This window comes from Colletotrichum orchidophilum, assembly GCF_001831195.1.
Source record: "Colletotrichum orchidophilum strain IMI 309357 chromosome Unknown Scaffold_92.1, whole genome shotgun sequence".
In the NCBI taxonomy this organism is placed as follows: Eukaryota; Fungi; Ascomycota; class Sordariomycetes; order Glomerellales; family Glomerellaceae; genus Colletotrichum; species Colletotrichum orchidophilum.
This window is the reverse complement of record NW_019173048.1, coordinates 106,379-126,120: the sequence shown is the minus strand read 5'-3', so window position 1 is coordinate 126,120 and position 19,742 is coordinate 106,379. Positions and strand designations below refer to the sequence as shown.

The 19,742-nt window shown below is 16.7% G+C and overlaps 1 protein-coding gene across 1 annotated transcript; it reads left to right on the top strand.

The window, feature by feature from the left end:
• Positions 1-6,852: 6,852 nt before the first annotated feature.
• CORC01_09857 (uncharacterized protein) lies at positions 6,853-7,002 on the top strand (the record flags this gene model as incomplete). Its single annotated transcript, XM_022621486.1, has 1 exon — positions 6,853-7,002. A coding segment is annotated over one exon (150 nt), but the record flags the coding sequence as incomplete, so codon positions are not given.
• Between the last annotated feature and the right edge of the window lie 12,740 nt (positions 7,003-19,742).

Below are 19,742 nucleotides of genomic sequence, written 5' to 3'. Positions count from 1 at the left end.
AAGTTAATTTAGCGTTTTTAATAAAAAAAGAATAATAAAAGATTAAATAAATAAACAATTAATATAACTTAATATTTAAAAAAAACGGAATTAAGAAAAAATAATTTATAATAATAATAAATTTTTATAATTACGTTATAAAAAATAATTAAATAATAAGCCTTTTTAAAAATTATATAATATTTATTTAAAATTCATCAAACTATAATATAAATAAGTTATAATATATATTTTTAAAAGTCTTAAATAAAAACTTAAATTAAAAAAAAATTAAAATAATTGTATTAATATAATTATTTTTACCGTTTTTATAAAAAATATCGTTTTTTTAAGTTAATTAAAAAGCCGAATAGCGACGCCGGTATAAAAGCGACGTTTATTAGGCTATGAAATTCTTAAGATTCCCTAGAGATTTCCTTTAGAAAAAGCGTTTAAAAAAGCCTAAGATTTCTTTAAGATTTCCTTAAAATTTCCTTAAAAGAAATCGTAAAAGATTTTTTAAAATTTCTTTTATTTTCCTTAAAGGAAATCATAAGGAAATCTTTAAGTTTTTTTAAAAGTTCTTTTTAAAACTTTTATAATATATCTAAGAGATTTCGTTAGGAAATCTGTAAAAAAATTTTAAAAAAGAGTATTAATATATTATTTTATTTTTATTATATAAAAGCGTATAATAACGCCGGTATATTAATTTACCACGCCGGTATATTAATTCTTAATTTAATAACGGGTATTAAAAAAAAAGTAAAGGCTAAATTAAAAAAAAGAAAATTAAAAACGGGTTTAAAACGCGTTCTTTTATAGTTTTTAATAAAAATAAACTATTAAATAATAATATTTATTTAATAAACATATACGCTTCCTAAGTATTTATTCAAAAACAAACGTATATATTTAAAACGTTATTAAATTATTTATAACATATTTAAATAAAATATAATAAAACTATTTAAATTAAGTAAAAAGAGTTTATAATAGTTAAAAACGGCGTTAAAAGCTTATTTATAAAATAAAAGATAAATATAAAGAATATTATAAAGCAAACTTAAAATATAAAAACCAATTTAATTTTTAATAATAAATTAAGTAACGATAAAAGGCTACCGTTATTATTTTTAAATAAGTTAAATTTTAATATATTAAAAACTAATATAACGATTATTTTAAATTTTAATATAGGCCGTAATACGATTTTAAATAAATTAAGCTAAGTGTTACGACCTAACACGTATTGCTAAACTAAGGCCCTGCCCTATAGGACCTACGGCGGCTACTATATTATATATATAATAATAAGAATTAAAACGGCCTCTTTTAAAACAAAAGAACTATAAATAAATTATATAATTATAATCGTATAATAAAATAAAAAATAAACGCTTATAAATAAATAAAACGGGTAATTATAAAAATATAAAACGAATAACCGCTCGGTAAATAGTTAAATAATAATAAATAAAATATTATAAAGGATATATTTACGATTAGGATTTATATATAGGATGGCCTAAGCTAGGTTTAAGGATAGACTTTTATAGCTTTTTTAATAATTAATTTTTATATTAAATTTAACAATCGTTTTTAATTACTTTTATTAAGAACTTATTTAATAAGACTATAATTAATTACTAAAACTTTATTTATTTTATAATTTATAAATAATAGTTTTACTAAAGTTATTTTTACAACGATTATTATTTATAAATATTATAGCCCCGACTTCTATTAATATAAACCTTATTACGATTAATTAACCGTAATATTTTAATTACTTTTATTTAATAAGTCGATTTTATAAAAACTTATTAAATAATTTAAATAATATTTATTAAATCCTTTTTTAATAAAGGTAAAAAGCCTTAAGTTTTAAACGCCGAGCTAGCCTAAGTTAAAAAAGACGTAAAAATACTTAATATTAAATATAACTTTAATAAGGACGCGGTCTTTAATAAAAGAATATATATTTAAATACGTCGCGTTATTAATTAAAATATTTAATATAATAAAGAACTAACGGACCTTTTTAATATTATTACTATTTAATTAATAGAAGTTTAAGTTAAAAACGATTACGATATTATCGAGATATAAGGAATATTTAATATTATATTTAAAAAACTTAAGAATAAATACTAAAGGGCTTTAAACTTCGCTAATTAAATAAATACGTTCTAAAATACTATTAATATCGTTATTACCTCTTTTGATAAAAAATAATAAAAGCTTAAATTTAACATACTTATTACCTTTAATAAGACCTTTAGAACTTTAAAAAGATTCTTAATTTAAATTAAAAACTTTTAAAACTTTTATTAAAAAGACTTTAGTAATGAAATTAAAAAAGTCGTATACGTTACTAACTTTTTTAAAAAATAAGTTTTTAAATAATTTAAACCTTTTTAAAAAAAATATTTTAAAAAAGAAACCCTTAACGAATATTTTACCGAAGTATAAAATATTTATTATAATTTCGATAGGTTCGAAAAAGTTTTTAAATCGCTTTTTTAAAATCTAAATAAGAAATAATAAACCGAGCACGATATATTATAACTTTAATAAGCTAAATTAATAAAAAACTATTTAGCTGAGTTTAAACGTTTTAATATTTAATTTAATCTTATTAATAATATTAAGATTTTTATATTCTATTAAGGATTAAAAAATAAAGTTAAAAACGAACTTATTAAAATCGACGAACTAAACGATTTTTTTTAATATACTAAACTCGTAATTAAAATCGATAATCGCTTTAATAAAAAGAAAAAAGAAAAAAAAAATAATAATAAAAACTTAATTTAAAATATAAATATTAATAATAACTTTAACGTAATTTTAACTAAAGATACCGTTATAATAAGAATAATAACTTTTAATAAACCACCGCTTATAAATAATATAACGAACTTATAAACTTTAATATAATAAAACGAGACTAATCCCATTAAAAAAAGAATTTAAATATTATAATTATGATAAATTAAAATATATAGTTAAAGATTATAAATAGCCTAAATAAATTTAATAATAACCTATTCCTAAGAAATAAATCAATATTACTTCTAAAAAAATACTTTATAAATTACTTTCCTAGACCGTATATTACGACGATAATTATTTTATTTACTAAAATAATAAAGAATAATTAAAATAATACTTTAAGAAACCCTTTAATAAGACTTTTATTATAATAAATAAATAAAAAGTAGTTTAACGTCTTAAGACTATTAAAGACTATAATAAAGAGTGTATTTAAATATTATTAATAATATATAAAGTAATTAAAATATAACCTATTAGCTTTTTTAACTAAATATAAACTTTTATAATAATAAAAAATAGATTAGAGAAAAAGATAATAATTAAAAATAAGGACGACCTATTTTAACTAAAAAACGAGATCTTAACTTATAAAATATAAATTTTAAATAAATCTATTTATATAATACGATAAATACTTAATAAAATAATTTAATATTATAAATACCGTTTTTTAATAATAAAGGATTATAATAAAGATTATATTTATATATTAATTAATTATTATAAAATTAGCCGATTATTAAAGAAAAAGCGATTAAATATAAAGGTAATACTTACCCTATTTTAGTAACGATTTTAAAAACGACTAAAAATTAAAATAAAAAAAAATCTCTTTTAATTAAAATACGAAATTGATAAAATAATAGATATTATATACTTAATATACGGACTTTAAATATTAAAAAAATATTATTATTAACGTATTAAGGAACTAAACGAGGCTTATTATACGGTAAATATTTATATTCTTTAATATTCGATTATAAAAATAATCCTTACTATTTTAAAATAATAAATATATAAATAATTTAAAATAATAACGAAAGACGATATATTTTATTTAAAATAAAACTTCCCTACGCTTAAAAAAAATATTAAACTAAATAACTTAAGTAAAGGAACTACCGACGATATATTTATAAAATTTAATACTAAAGGACTAAATTATAACCCCTTTTTAAATAATATTAATATATTAAATTATAAATAGCTAATAAGTTAATAATTACTTTATAACTCAGATAAACCTTACGACGTCGCTTAATAACGTACTTAGTTAGAAATCGATTATAAAATATTATTTAATATTAACGATTTTATTATTAAAAAAAAAGCCGATTTAAATAGCTAGTTAAAATAATAAGAATTTATAAGCTTTTAAAGAGAATTAAATTAGCTTACTAAAGACCTAAAAGATTACCTATATAACCGATATATTCTAGATATATAATCTAATATTAAAGTATTTAAAAATTATAAATTATTTTTTAAAAAGAGAGAACTTATTAATAAAGAAATAAACGATATTTACGATATTATTAACGTATTATATTTACTTACTAAAAGATAAAGGCGTTTTAATTTAATAACTAATTATAAACGGCTCGTAAAAAAAGGACGGGCACTAGCCCTTAAGATATTAAAAAATTAAATATACTATAAAACAAATAAGTTTTTATATTTTATAATACTCCTTAATAAAGAATATTTACGACTTAAATTTTAAATAAATAGATATAATATAAACGTTATTATTAATAACGGCGTTTAAAAAAATTTTATTTTATTAAAAACGATAAATAAATATAAATTATTATAAATATAGAAAACGAACTTATATATTTTACGAATGGTAAAAAAAGAATAAGTTAATTATAACGACGGATATATTAATTAAAAGACTATATATTTTACAATATATATTAATAATTAATTAAAATAATTAAAATACGATATTATAAAGATCAAAAATACCGACGTTATTTTAAGAATCTCGTAGTTATAAAAATATAATTTATAAATAGATTAAAAAACCGGCTAATTTTATTAGATAAATTTAGTTATTAAACGACTTAATAAAAAGGGTTTAAATAAGTTTTATATATGACTTAACGAACGAAAATAAATCAAATATATTACCTTTATTAAAATAATAGAACTTATTAAAATATTTATATTTAATATAAACGATTAAGGATCGGATTTATTTTAAATTATACCTAAGGAGTACCGGATTTATATAAAACTATTCGCTTTAAAAAAAAAATAGGACTATTAAAATATAATAATTAGGATATAAAAATCGAATTAAAAAAAGGAATATAACTTAAATTCTATTTATTATACTTTATAAATTAACTTAAATACGATAAATTTAATAAATATATCGACGATAGACTTAAAAAAGGTTATATTAGATTATTATCTTCTTTAATAGGAATATTAATCTTTTTTATATTTAAAAAATGTAAAAAGAAACTTAGACTTATAATCGATTATAAAGGACTTAACGAAATTATTAAAAAAAATTATTGTTTATTACTTTTTATTATAGAACTTAGGGAAATGTTATACAGAGCCTAATAGTTTACTGTAATAAACTTTAAAAGAGTATTTAATTAAATTAAAATTAAAAAAGGAGATAAATAAAAGACGGTATTTTAAATATATAAAGGATTTTATAAGTATTTAATTATGCCTTTCGGACTTATTAATATACCCGCTATATTTTAAATAATAATTAATTACGTACTTAGGGAGTATATCGATATTTTTATAATTATTTATTTTAATAATATCCTTATTTTTTCTTTTAATTTCGAGACGTATAAGAAATATATTTATATAATATTTTAGAAATTTTAAAACGTAAAGCTCTTCGTTAAGCTTAATAAATACGAATTTTATATATAAAAAGTAGATTTCTTTAGCTATATAATTACGTTAAGATAAATTTATATATAGGTATTTAAAGTAAAGGTAGTTAAAGATTAGCCTATATTTATTAATATTAAAAACGTATAATTATTTTTAAAATTTATTAACTTCTACCGACGATTCCTTAAGGACTACGTTAATATTATTAAACTTTTTAATAATTTAATAAAGAAAAATATAACTTTTATTTAGGATAAAAAATAAAAAGAAGCTTTTAATAAAGTTAAGGACTTGGTTATTTTAAAATTAATAATTATGATTTTTAATTTAAAAAAGCTATTCGAAGTTAAGATCGATGCTTCGGATTTCGTTATAAAAACTATTTTAAGATAACGAAATTAATAAGGAGTATTTTATTTTTATATATTTTATTTTAAAACGTTTTATAAAGTAGAATTAAATTAGTAAATTTATAATAAAAAATTAATAGTTATAATCAAAGCCTTTAAAAAATAAAAACTATAGCTCTTAAGAATTAAATATAAAATTATTATTTATATAAACTATAAAAACTTTATAAACTTTAAAATAAATAAAAACCTAAATAAACGATAAATTAAATAAAATAAGTTCTTATTGAAATTTAATTTCTGAATTATTTATTAAAAAGGTTTAGAAAATAGTAAAATAGATACTCTTAATAAACGACTTAACTACGAAATTATAATCCTTAAGGAAATATAAATAATCCTTAAGTATAACAATAACGGTAATCTTATACTTATTATAAAACTCTTTATAATAACTAAAAAAGTTAACGTTAGCCTATTTAAAAAAATAACTTTTAAATTTATTATAAAAGTTTATAATACTCGAGTATATAATTATTAAGATATTATAAAGATATAAAAACGGATTCGTTAATATTATAATAAAACCGCTATAAGAGTAAAAATCGCTAAGGCTATTAAAAACTACGATATTTATAAAAAAAGTAAAAATAGCCCTTATAAGCCTTATAAAAAACTATAACTACTACTAGTGCCCCTAAAGGTATAGTACTTAATCTCTTAAGACTTTATTATTAAATTATTAAAGTTTAAGGAATTATTAATAAACGTATAATACGATAATATTTTAATTATTGTCGACCGACTTACTAAGTTCGCTTATTTTATATTATATAAAAAAATAAATAATATTAAAGAATTAATATATACTTTCCTTAAAATAGTTATTATTAACTACGGTTTACCTAAAGAAATAGTTTTCGATAAAAATAAATTATTTATTATTAAGTTTTAAAGATTTTTAATTTCGTAGCTCGGTATAAATTATAAATTATTAATTTTTTTTTACTTATAAACCGATAAATAAATAGAAAGAATTAATTAAATTTTTAAAATATACCTCCGCTATTATATAAATTATAATTAAAATAATTAAGTAATATTATTATTAATAGTTTAGTTCGTATATAATAGCGTAGTTAATAAAAGTATAAAAGAATCCTTTTTTTATTTTAATTACGGATTTTAATTAATTATATATAAAAAAGTATATAAAAGACTATAAGTTATAAAAGCCGTAGTAAACATAAATAAACTTAAGAAGATTTAAAAAAAAGCCTTTTTAAACCTTAAGTTTATATAGTAGCGTATAAAAGAATACGTTAATAAATTAAAGATTAATAAACTAATTTTAAAAAAAGAAAATAGCATATATTTTTTTTACTATAATATTAAAATAAAATAATTAAGCGATAAATTAAATTATAAAAAACTTAAACTTTTTAAAATTATTAAAAAAGTTTTATTAATTAATTTTAAATTAAAATTTTTAAATACGATATAATACTACCCGGTTTTTTATATTTTATTTTTAAAGCTAGTATTTAAAAGCTTATATATTAAAAATCGTATTATTATCGAATTTAATAAATTAAAATATAAAGTTAAACGAGTTATTAATTACCGAATTAAGGAAAGATATAAAAAGTATTTTATTAAATAGAAAACTTATAACTACGAGGATAATATATAGGAACCCGTTATAAACTTTTAAAACTTTTAATAGCTTTTTAAAAAGTATTAAAATTAAATTTAAATTTAAAACTCTTAATTATTACGGCGTTTTAATTAATAATATTAAAAATATTATTAATTTACGCCTCCTAGGCCACTAAAGAAATACTTTTAATATCCTTAAGAAATTCTTTTAATATAATATAACTTTTTTTAAATATTATTTATTTTTAAAAACGAAAACGTTTTAATTTAAATAACGATTTATTTAATTTAATTTAAGCTTTTTAATAAGCTTTAGCTTTTTTTATAACTTTATAGTTCTTTTTTAAAACCGTAACTCTTTTATTTATTTTTTATAATTAAAGCGATCGGACTCTATTCTTAAACGATTTATTATATTTATTAATCGGGACCTATAGGAAATAATCCTTAAGAAATTTATAAATAGAAATAATATTAATTAAAGTATTATATAAAATGCTTAAATAATAATATATTCCGTAAATATCGGAATTAAAGAGAATTAAATAATAAATACCCTAAGAATAATAATTTAAATACGGTATTATTTTTATACCTTTATTAAAAAAATAAATAATATATAATAAATAATAACAAGATATAATTATTTATAATTTTAATTTTTTAATTTAATTTAATATAACGTTAATATATTTCGATAAAAATACTTAATAATTTTTTAATTTAAGAATAAATAACCTATTTATAAGCCTAGGGACTAGATTTTTAAAAAGAGGAGCTAATATTACGATTTAATATGTATTATTAAACTAAAACCTTACTTTATAAAACTTATAACGATTATTATATTATATATATAATAATAAAAACTTAGACGGCTTTTTTTAAAATAAAAAAATTATAAATAAGTTATATAACTATAATTATATAATAAAATAAAAAACGGACGTCCGTAAATAAATAAAATAAGCGATTATAAAAATATAGGACGGACGACCGCTTAGTAAACGGTTAAATAATAATAAATAAAATATTATAAAAGATATATTTACGATTAGGATTTATATATAGGATAGCCTAAGCTAAGCTTAAGGATAGACTTTTATAGCTTTTTTAATAATTAATTTTTATATTAAATTTAATAATCGTTTTTAATTACTTTTATTAAGAATTTATTTAATAAAATTACAATTAATTACCGAAGCTTTATTTATTTTATAACTTATAAATAATAATTTTATTAAAGCTATTTTTATAACGATTATTATTTACGAGTATCGTAGCCCCGACTTTTATTAATATAAACCTTATTACGATTTGTTAGCCGTAACACTAAGCGTAGGTAAAAGTATTTATCTTAGATTAATAAATTATTATTAATATTTAAATATATTAAAAAGATTAGTTATATAACATTATAAATAATTTTAATAATAATTAAATTAATACGGCATTGCTTTTTATAATTAAAATATATTATAAATAGAATTTAACTAAGCGAACCTTCTTTTATTATATAATTAATAATTTAAGTTATTAGCTTAATAATTAATTTAAACTCGTTAATAAATAGATTATTAAAGAATTTAATAGATTTGTTTATAATAATAAGGTCCTATTAAACTAAACGCTAGCAAAAGACCTTTATAAAACCTTAATAATAAAAGTTTAAATAGCTAATTTTTTAATTTAATTTAAAACGTAAACTAATTAAGTAGTTAACTAATTTAAATAATTTACTTAGCGGACTATAAAACTTAAATTTTTATTTAAAATTATAAATAAAACTATTTCGGTTTCGAAATTTACGCTAATTAAAAAGATATTACTAAAAATAAAGTTATTATTACTTTTATAAACTTTTATTACGGCTAACGAATTATTAATAAAAATAAAATTACTTAGCCTTATTAAATTAAATATAAATATTAAATCGTAATTAATTAATTAAAATTAACACGGCCTTTATTATTTTTTTTTAAATAAATTATAAATTTTTAAATTTAAAAGCGGTTAATATACGATAATTAACCGATTTAAATAAGATTCTTTTTAAAAAAAAAAAATATTTTAAAAAAAATACGAAGTTTTATAAAAACTTTTAATTATATTTTATAATAATTATAAAAGGATTAAAATTTAAAATTATTAATATTATTTAGTAATTATTAGCGTTTTTATAAGAAAAGTTAAAGAATATTATTATTAAATTATATATATAATAATTAATTAAAACGATTTTATTACGACTATTAACGCTTTTTAAAAATATTTTAAAATTAAAAATTAAAAACTAAAGCTTTTTATTAAATTTAAAGCTTTATTATTAAAATTAATAATAAAAAAATAAAAAATAAATTGAAAATAAAAATCCTTAAAAGTCTTATTTTATAAATTAATAAAATTAAAAAAATTAAATTAATAAAAAGAACTAATATATAAAAAGTTGATTATTTATTAATTATAATTTAATAAGTTAACAAAATAAAATTTATTTTATAAAATTAACTTAGCGATTATAAAACGCTTTATATTTAATTTAAAACCGGGTTTAAGATCGAAACTAAAATACTTAAATAATAATAGTTTTAAATTAATAAAAAACTATCTTAATAATATTAAGTTAACCGTATTTATAATAGTAAAAAAAAAAAGAAATTAAATACGGCGTTTAATTATAAAATTAAAATAAAAAAATAGCTCCGGACAGCCTTTAAAAACCTTTAATAATAAGGTTTTATAAACTTTAAAAATATTATATATATTAAAAAAAAAGCTATTAATTTAATAATTATTTAAAAAAAAAGAACTAAAGTATATAAATAATATAAAAAAATAAAAAAAACCGTTAATAAAACTAATCTAATTAAATATAATTAATTCTTTATTAATTATAAAATTAAATCGCTTAAAGTTATAAACTTTATAATAAGATTTAAAAATATAAAAAACTTTATTATTTATTTAATTAATAACGATAAAAATCTAAACGTTTTAAATAAAACTTAATAACTTCATTTTACTTTATTAATAATTAATTATTTAATATTTAATAAAAAATAAATAATAAAAGCTTTGAATAAATAGGCTTTTCTCTACGGCTAATTACGATTTATTAATAAAAGAATTACCTAATTTTAAAACTTTTTAGTTTAATTTAAAATAAAAACCTTTTATTTTTAACTTTAAATAAGTAAAAAAAAAGGTAATTTTTAAAAAAGAAATTAATAATATTATTATAACTTTCTTTTATATAAATTAACTATTTAGGCGGAAAAGATTATATAAATTTATTCTATTAATAATTAATACGGATTAAAAACTTTTTAAAGAATTATTTTAAATATAAAAGTTTTAAAATAATTAATAAAATAAGAAAAAAAATTCTAAGTTTTAAAAAAGATTTGTTTAATTAAGTTTAATATTATTAAAACCGATATTATTAAAATTACGTTTAAATTAAATAAATAGCTTATTAAAATCGAAATATTTAATATTTAAACTTAATTCGGTATTATAACTTTTTATATATTATTTATTAATACGCTTTTTCTTTTATATTTAATATATATAAATGGCTTTAATATTATATTTAAAAACTTTACGAATGAGATTATTAATAATAAAACGTTTAAAACTGTTAAATAATAATAAAGCTATACTTTTATAAAACTTAAAATTAATATTTTATTAATTTATTACTTTATAAAAACTAAATTACGGCGCTTTTATTAAAAGTTTATTATTTATTAATTTAAAAGCTTTATACCTTATTTAAATAATTAAGTAACGACGTTAAAATCGTAATAATAAAGTATTTAATTAAGTTTTATTATAAATATTAAATAAATACGTAAAGCCCGCGGCGATATAAATTTAAAATCTATAATAAGCTTAATTATAATTAAAAAATAATAATAAACATTTTTTATTTAAATAGCCGGCTAATTCTTTATATAATTAATTTAACTATTCTTTTTTTAAATAAAATAATTCTTTACCGATTTTTAATTAAAAAAAGTTTTAAATAATATTAAAAACATATTAAATTAATATATATTAAGGCCTGTTTAATAATATATAAATTAATATTAAAAATAATTTTAAATTTATTAAATTAAAAAAAAAACGTTAGATTATATAAAATTAAATTAAGAATAATATTAATTAAGGCTTATTATAATTTTAATAAAATCGAACGAGCTTATTAATAATTAAAAATAGTATTTAAAATGATTAAAAATAAAAGCCTTAATTTTATAAAAAATACCTATTTATAAATAATATTAAAATATTATAATAATATTACCGGATTATAAAGTTTATGTTAGTTTACGTAATCACAGGGTGATTTGTTCGATCGAACCATAGTAACAAAGGGTTAATTACTTTTGTATTAATCTCTACGTAAAATAGAAAAGAGAGGTTCTAACCGTTAGTTAAATCGCTGATTAAATATTAATATAAAGACCTTTAGATAGTCCCTATGCTAGCGCTAACTCGAGGTCGAATTAGGCTTTTAATCCGATACTAATTATTTCTTTTTTATTATTAAATTTATATAATTAAAAAAGTAATTTAACAATCTTATAATAGCGTATAATACGCTAATAAAAGTAATATTTATAGTTTTTTTTTTACTTCTTTTTTAAACCCCTTTTATATAACCTATTCTTTAATATATATTATAATCGTTTTATTATTAATAAATCGTTTTAAGCTTAAGTTTAGGTTCTATTTAATAAAAGTATTTATTAAATTATCTTTATTATTAATTTAATAGATCTTAAAAATCTCACGTCGTTTATATAAATATTATAAAGCTGTAATATTTATTATTAGCCTTTTCTTTTTAATAATACCTAACTTAATAAAGTACTCGTATAGTAAATAAAAATCCGTAGAAACGATTATTAATATTATAAATAAAATTAATTAATTTATAATCAGTTGAAGTATAGTAAAGATTACGTAAGCAAGGTCGACGCCGTTAACTATTTTATAAACTTTTAAAGTTAAAACGCTTTTAATTACTCTTTTACTTTTAATTAATAAATAATAAACAATATTACTATATATTATAAACTCGTCGCCTCTTATAGTATCGTTTATTAAAATAATAATATATCTAAATTAAAAAGTTAAATCTATATTATTTACAAATAATTCGTTAATAAAAATGTAAAACTTAACAAAGGTTAAATCTAATAAATAATAAATTAGCCTACGATTTAAGTTTATTATTTACTAACTTAGTTATTTATTTAATATAATAACGTCTTTTTTAATTAGATCCGTAGTTTATACTATTTTTATAATATCGAACGTTATTTTTAATTAGTAAATATTAATAATATACGATCTTTTTACTTACTTTACCTAATATCTTTTCTACCGGTTATATAATATAAAACTAATAAAAGTAATCTTTTCTCTTTATTTTTTTTAATAAAAAATAATAAAATCGCCCTTAATCGTAAGGATTTAATTATTAAATATTAATAAATAGTTAATAATAAAGATCTCTTTTAGTTTAATAATAAATCCGGCTTTTTTAAGCTTTTTATTTTTTTTTATATAAATTCGATATTAGATACGTTTAGCGTATCGTCGGTTTATATATTAACGATCTTATAAAATCCCTTTAAGTAATTAAAAGTTAATAAATATAAATCGTAAGTTAATATAATTATACCTAACTATTTAATATAGAAATCGTAATAAGTCGCCTATTAATAAGTTCCCGATTTTATTAACTTATATAATAGTTTAAATATTTTAATAATCGTGCTTTTTAAATACTTATTAATTATCTCTTTTAAGAGGTAAGTAAAGATTTTTTATATTAAATTAATAACGGATTACGTATACGTTTATATAATATCCTTATTTTATATATAATATCCATTTTTAATAAAAAAAAGGATTAAAATTAATATTAATTATTAGCTATTTTTTTAAACCGTTAGCGATTACGTAAGTAATTCTGCTGTTTTAATATCGTTATATTTTTAAATTACGTAACGAGAATTTTTATACGACGCGTTAATTCTTTTACTTTTAATCTTTTAAACTATATATAATTTAAAAATCCGTAAATTAACGTACTTATTTAAATTATATAAAACGAAGCGATATACACTTTAATTTTATAAAGTTTTTACTTCAATAATATCTAAGGCCTTATAAGGCTTATTTTTTATAATAATAATCCCTTTTTTCCGTAGTTTAAAAGCTAATTTAAAGTCTATTTTCTTTTTAATTAAATAGAAAATATTAATATAATTATTAATTAATCCGTTATAATTAAAAAGTTATAAAATTAAGTCTTTTTAAAGGCGACCTCGCCGCCGTCGTAACGGATTTAATAATTAATTATCCGATTTATTAATTATAATAATCTCGTTAAGGACGATCTTTAATTAATTAATTTAGTCTTTGCTTTTTTAGATAAGAGGTGACTATTCGACCTCCCTTAGCTTTTCTCTTTTTTCTTTATAAATTATCTTTTTATTTATTTAATTATATAATCGGATCGCCGTTATTACGATTTTAAATAATTAGTCTTAATCTCTTATAATTATATAAAAGCGCTTATTAATAAAGATTAGTTTATATAGTCCGGTCTATTTATTTACAATATCTCTCTAGATTTATATATTTAAATTTAATAAGATATTAAGATTTTATAATATATCGGGCCTATTATATACCGCTAAGGCTTTATTAACCTGCCTTTTTATTTTTAAATTTTATAAAACTTATATTACCTTTTTAATTACTTATACTTTTTAAATAATATTAAGCAATAATAGTAACGAAATAATAGTTTTAAAGTATAATTTAAATATTAATAGCGTTAAAATTAAACCTTATAGTTTAATAATATTATTATAATATTTTAACGCTATTTATAAATAATCGTTATTTATAAAATTAAGGTTTTTATTTTTAATAATTTTAAACGTTCTTTTTAATTATTAATAGGCTCGTTCGATCTTATTAATACTATAATAGGCCTTAATTAATATTATTTTCAACTCGATTTTATATAATTTAACATTTTTTTTAAATCCGGTAGATTTAAAATTAGTTTCGGTATTAATTTATATACTATTAAATAGGCCTTAGTACGTATCGATTTATTACGTTTTTAACGCTATTTAAACCATTTTTATTTAAAAATTAATAAAAAACTACCTTATTTAAAAAGAAATAATTAAATTAATTATATAAAAAACTAACTTATTATTTAAATAAAAAACGTTTATTATTATCTTTTAATTAAAATTAAGTTTATTATAGATTTTAAATTTAAATCGCCGCGGGTTTTATACGTTTATTTAATATTAATAATAGAATTTAATTAAATATTTTATTATTATAATTTTAATATTATTACTTAACTATTTAAATAAAAGATAGAGCTTTTAAACTAATAAATAACCGAACTTTTAATAAAAGCGCCGTAATTCGGTTTTTATAAAATAATAAATTAATAAAATACCGGTCTTAAGCTTTATAAAAGCGTAGCTTTATTATCGTTTAATAATTTTAAACGCTTTATTATTAATAATCTTATTTATAAAGTTTTTAAACATAATATTAAAGTAATTTATATTTATTAAATATAAAAAGAAAAGCATATTAATAGGTAGTATATAAAAAGTTATAATACCGAACTAGGTTTAGATATTAACTATTCCGATCCTGACGATTTATTTATTTAATTTAAACGTAATTTTAGTAATATTGGCCTTAGCGGTGTTAAGTTTAGCTAAATAGATCTTTTTTAAAATTTAGAACTACCCTTCTCCCCTTATTAATTATTTTAAAGCTTTTATATTTAAAATAATCTTTTAAAAAGTCTTTAAACCATATTAATTATTAATAAAATAAGTTTATATAATCTTTTTTATTTAATTAATTAAATTATATAAAAAAGGTCTTAATATTATTACTAAACTTATTTTTTCTTTAAAATTATTTTTCTTTTATTTATTTAAAATTAAAAATAAGAGGTTTTTACTTTAAAATAGCTTAAATAATCTTTTTATTAATAAATCGTAATTAGCCGTAAAAAAAAGCCTATTTATTTAAAACTTTTATAATTTATTTCTTATTAAGTATTAAATAATTAATTATTGATAAAATAAAATAAAATTATTAAGTTTTATTTAAAACGTTTAAATTTTTATCGTTATTAATTAAATAAACGGTTAGATTTTTTATATTTCTAAACCTTATAATAAAGTTTATAATTTTAAACGATTTACTTTTATAATTAATAAAAAATTAATTATATTTAATTAGGTTAGTTTTGCCAGCGGTTCCTTTTGCCTTTTTATATCGTTTATATATTTTATTTTTCTCCTTTTTTAAATAATTACTAAATTAATAGCTTTTTTTTTAATATATATAATATTTTTAAAGTTTATAAAACCCTACTATAAAAGGCTTTTAAGGGCTATCCGGAGCTATTTTTTTATTTTAACCTTACGATCGGGCGCCGTATTTAACTTTTTTTTTTTTTATTATTATAAATACGGTTAATTTAGTATTATTAATACGGTTCTTTATCGATTTAAAATTATTATTATTTAAGTATTGTAATTTTAATATTAAATTTAATTTTAAGTTAAATATAGAGCGCTTTATAATTATTAAATTAGGTTTATAAAAAAAATCTTACCTTATTAACCTATTAAACTATAATTAATAAATAATCGATTTTTTATTTATCGGTTCTTTTTACTAATAAGGTTTTACTAATTTTATTAATCCGTAAAATAAGCTTTTTAAAGATTTTTATTTTCGATTTATTTTTTATTTTTTTTATTACCGATTTAAATAATAAAACTTTAAGTTTAATAAAAAGCCTTTTTTTTAATCGTTAGTTTTAAAACAGTTTTAAAAAATATTAACGATTATAATAAAGTCGTTTTAATCGATTATTATATATATAATTTAATAATAATATTTCTTAACTTATTTAATAAAAACGATAATAATTATTAAATAATATTAATAATTTTAGATTTTAATTTTTTTATAATTAATATAGAATATAGTTAAAATCTTTTATAAAACTTTATATTTTCTTTTTAAATACTTCTTTTTTTTTAAAAAGATTTTATTTAAATCGATTAATTATCGTATATTAGCCGCTTTTAAGTTTAGATTTTTACGGCCTATTTAAAAAAAAGAATTAAAGCCGTGTTAATTATAATTAATTAATCGCGATTTAATATTTATATTTAGTTAAATAGGGCTAAATAGTTTTATTTTTATTAATAATTTGTTAATTATAATAAAGGTTTATAAAAGTAGTAATAACTTTATTTTTAATAATATTTTTTTAATTAACGTAGATTTTAAAATCGAGATAACTCCGTTTATAATTTTAAATAAAAATTCGGGCTTTTTAATCCGTTAAATAAATTATTTAAATTAACTAACTACTTAATTAACTTACGTTTTAAACTAAATTAAGAAATTAATTACTTAAACTATTATTATAAAAGTCTCGTAAAGCTACTTTGCTAGCGTTTAATTTAATAAGACTTTATTATTATAAATAAATTTATTAAATTTTTTAATAATTTATTTATTTGCGAGTTTAAATTAATCGTTAGGCTAATAACTTAAATTATCGATTATATAATAAAATAAAGTTCGCTCGGCTAAATTCTATTTATAATATATTTCGATTATAAATAATAACGCCGTATTAATTTAATTGCTATTAAAATCGTCCGTTTTATTATATAATTAATCTTTTTAATACGCCTAAATATTAATAGTAATTTATTAATCCGGGATAGGTATTTTTACCTACGCCCGGCTTAATTCGCTTAAGGTTATATTACGGCCTATATTAAAACTTAAAACGATTATTATATTAGTTTTTAATATATTAAAATTTAACTTATTTAAAAGCAACGGCGGCAGCTTTTTATCGTTATTTAACTCGTCGTTAAAAGTTAAATCGGTTCTTATATTTTAAGTTTATTTTATAATATTCTTTATATTTATCTTTTATTTTATAAATAGGCTTTTAGCGCCGTTTTTAATTATTATAAACTCTTTTTACTTAATCTAAACAGTTTTATTATATTTTATTAAAAATAAATTATAATTAGGTTAATAACGTCTTAAATACGTACATTTCTTTTTAAATAAATACTTAAGAGGCGTATATATTTATTAAACAAATTATTATTATTTAGTAGTTTATTTCTTTTTAAAAAGTATAAAAAACCTGTTTTAGATCCGTTTTTAGTCTTTTTTTTTTAAAAATTACTTTAGCCCTAGCTTTTTTTTTAACGCCCATTATTAAATTATAAAGATATTTACTATTTTCATATAATAAGTATTTATAATAAGCCGGTTAAATTTAAAAATCTTATAATAGCTTTGTTTTTTATTTACAAATCGTCGTTAAAATAATATTTTATTTATTTATTTAAAGAAATAGTGAAAAAGTTAAAAAAAAGTTAAATTAAATAAGATCTTACGAAATTTATTTTATATTTTCGATCTCTTTTGTAATCTAATTGTTATATAATAAGGGCTTATTTTTTATATTTATAAAATTAAATAAATTACGTAGTTTATTATTTATATTTTTATTTTATATTTATATTTTATAAGTTATAAAATAAGCGTAAATATTATAGAATTTAGTTATAATTAATATAAATATAAAATAAATAGATTTACGTATTTATTACGGGAAGTAAATAAAAAAAAAAAAGTAAAAAAAAAGGTTTTTTAAAATTAGAAAAGATATAAAAAAGAAGGATTTTTTTAATAGTCGGTAGTTAATTTAAGCGATTTTATTAATAGACCATTTAAAAGCGTTATTAACGTAATAAACGTTTCTTTTTTAATAAAAGTTTAAAAAATTAAAAAACTTTTATTTTATACGGTATTAAAAAGTCGTTTTTTTTTAATTTCCATAAGAGGTTAAAATAATATGATTTTTTTATTTTATATAGTATTAGAGGGTCGCTTTTTTTATTTTATAATAGCTTTATTAATTTATAATAGTAGTTAAATTATTAATTAATATTAATTTATATAATTATAAGGTGATTTATTTAATCGAATTGTAGTAACAAAAGGTTAATTATTTTTATATTAATCTTTACGTAAAGTGGAAAAGAAAGGTTTTAATCGTTAGTTAGATTACCGATTAAACGTTAATATAAAGACTTTTAGATAGTCCCTGCGCTGGCGCTAACTCGAGGTCGAATTAGGCTTCCAATCCGATAGTTTAATTTTAATATTTTTAATATTTAAATCGTATTTTAAAACTATTATTTCGTTATTATTATTATTTAATATTATTTAAAAAATTTAAACGATTAAAAAGTAATATAAGCTTAGGGAATAAATACACGGGCATAAATAATTAATACACGGGCATAACTCTTACATAAACATAATAACTACACACTATTATTAGCCTAAAAAAATATACAAACTATAAATACTTCGTCCTAAAAGCGGTAAAAGCTCCTTTATTAATATTTTTTTATCTTAACGTATTTATTTAAATTATTTTATATTAAATTATATTATATTTATTTTTAATTTCTATACTTTTTATATCTTTTTATTATAATATATAATAAATAGTAAATTAATATTAAATCTTATTAAAGCCCTATTTAAATAATTATATTTATTAAAAAACGGCTTCGTTATTATTATTAATTAATATTTTTTATTTATACTTTTTTTTTTAAATACTCGCTTATAATACCTATTTATTAGCTTATATTTTTATAAATTTCTTTATATTAAGTTTATTAAATTAATTTTTAATTTAAAAGTATAATAAGGCCGTAAATTAGTTATTTTTTTATTACTTTTGTTTTTATATAAGTTTTATAATAATCGTTTTATTATAGCTTTTTAACGGACGGTTTTATCAAATTATTTTAAAACTTATTCATAACGTTTTTTTATATTAAATTTTTAAATTATTATTTTTTTATAAAAATAGTTAATTAAAGATAAGTTATATTA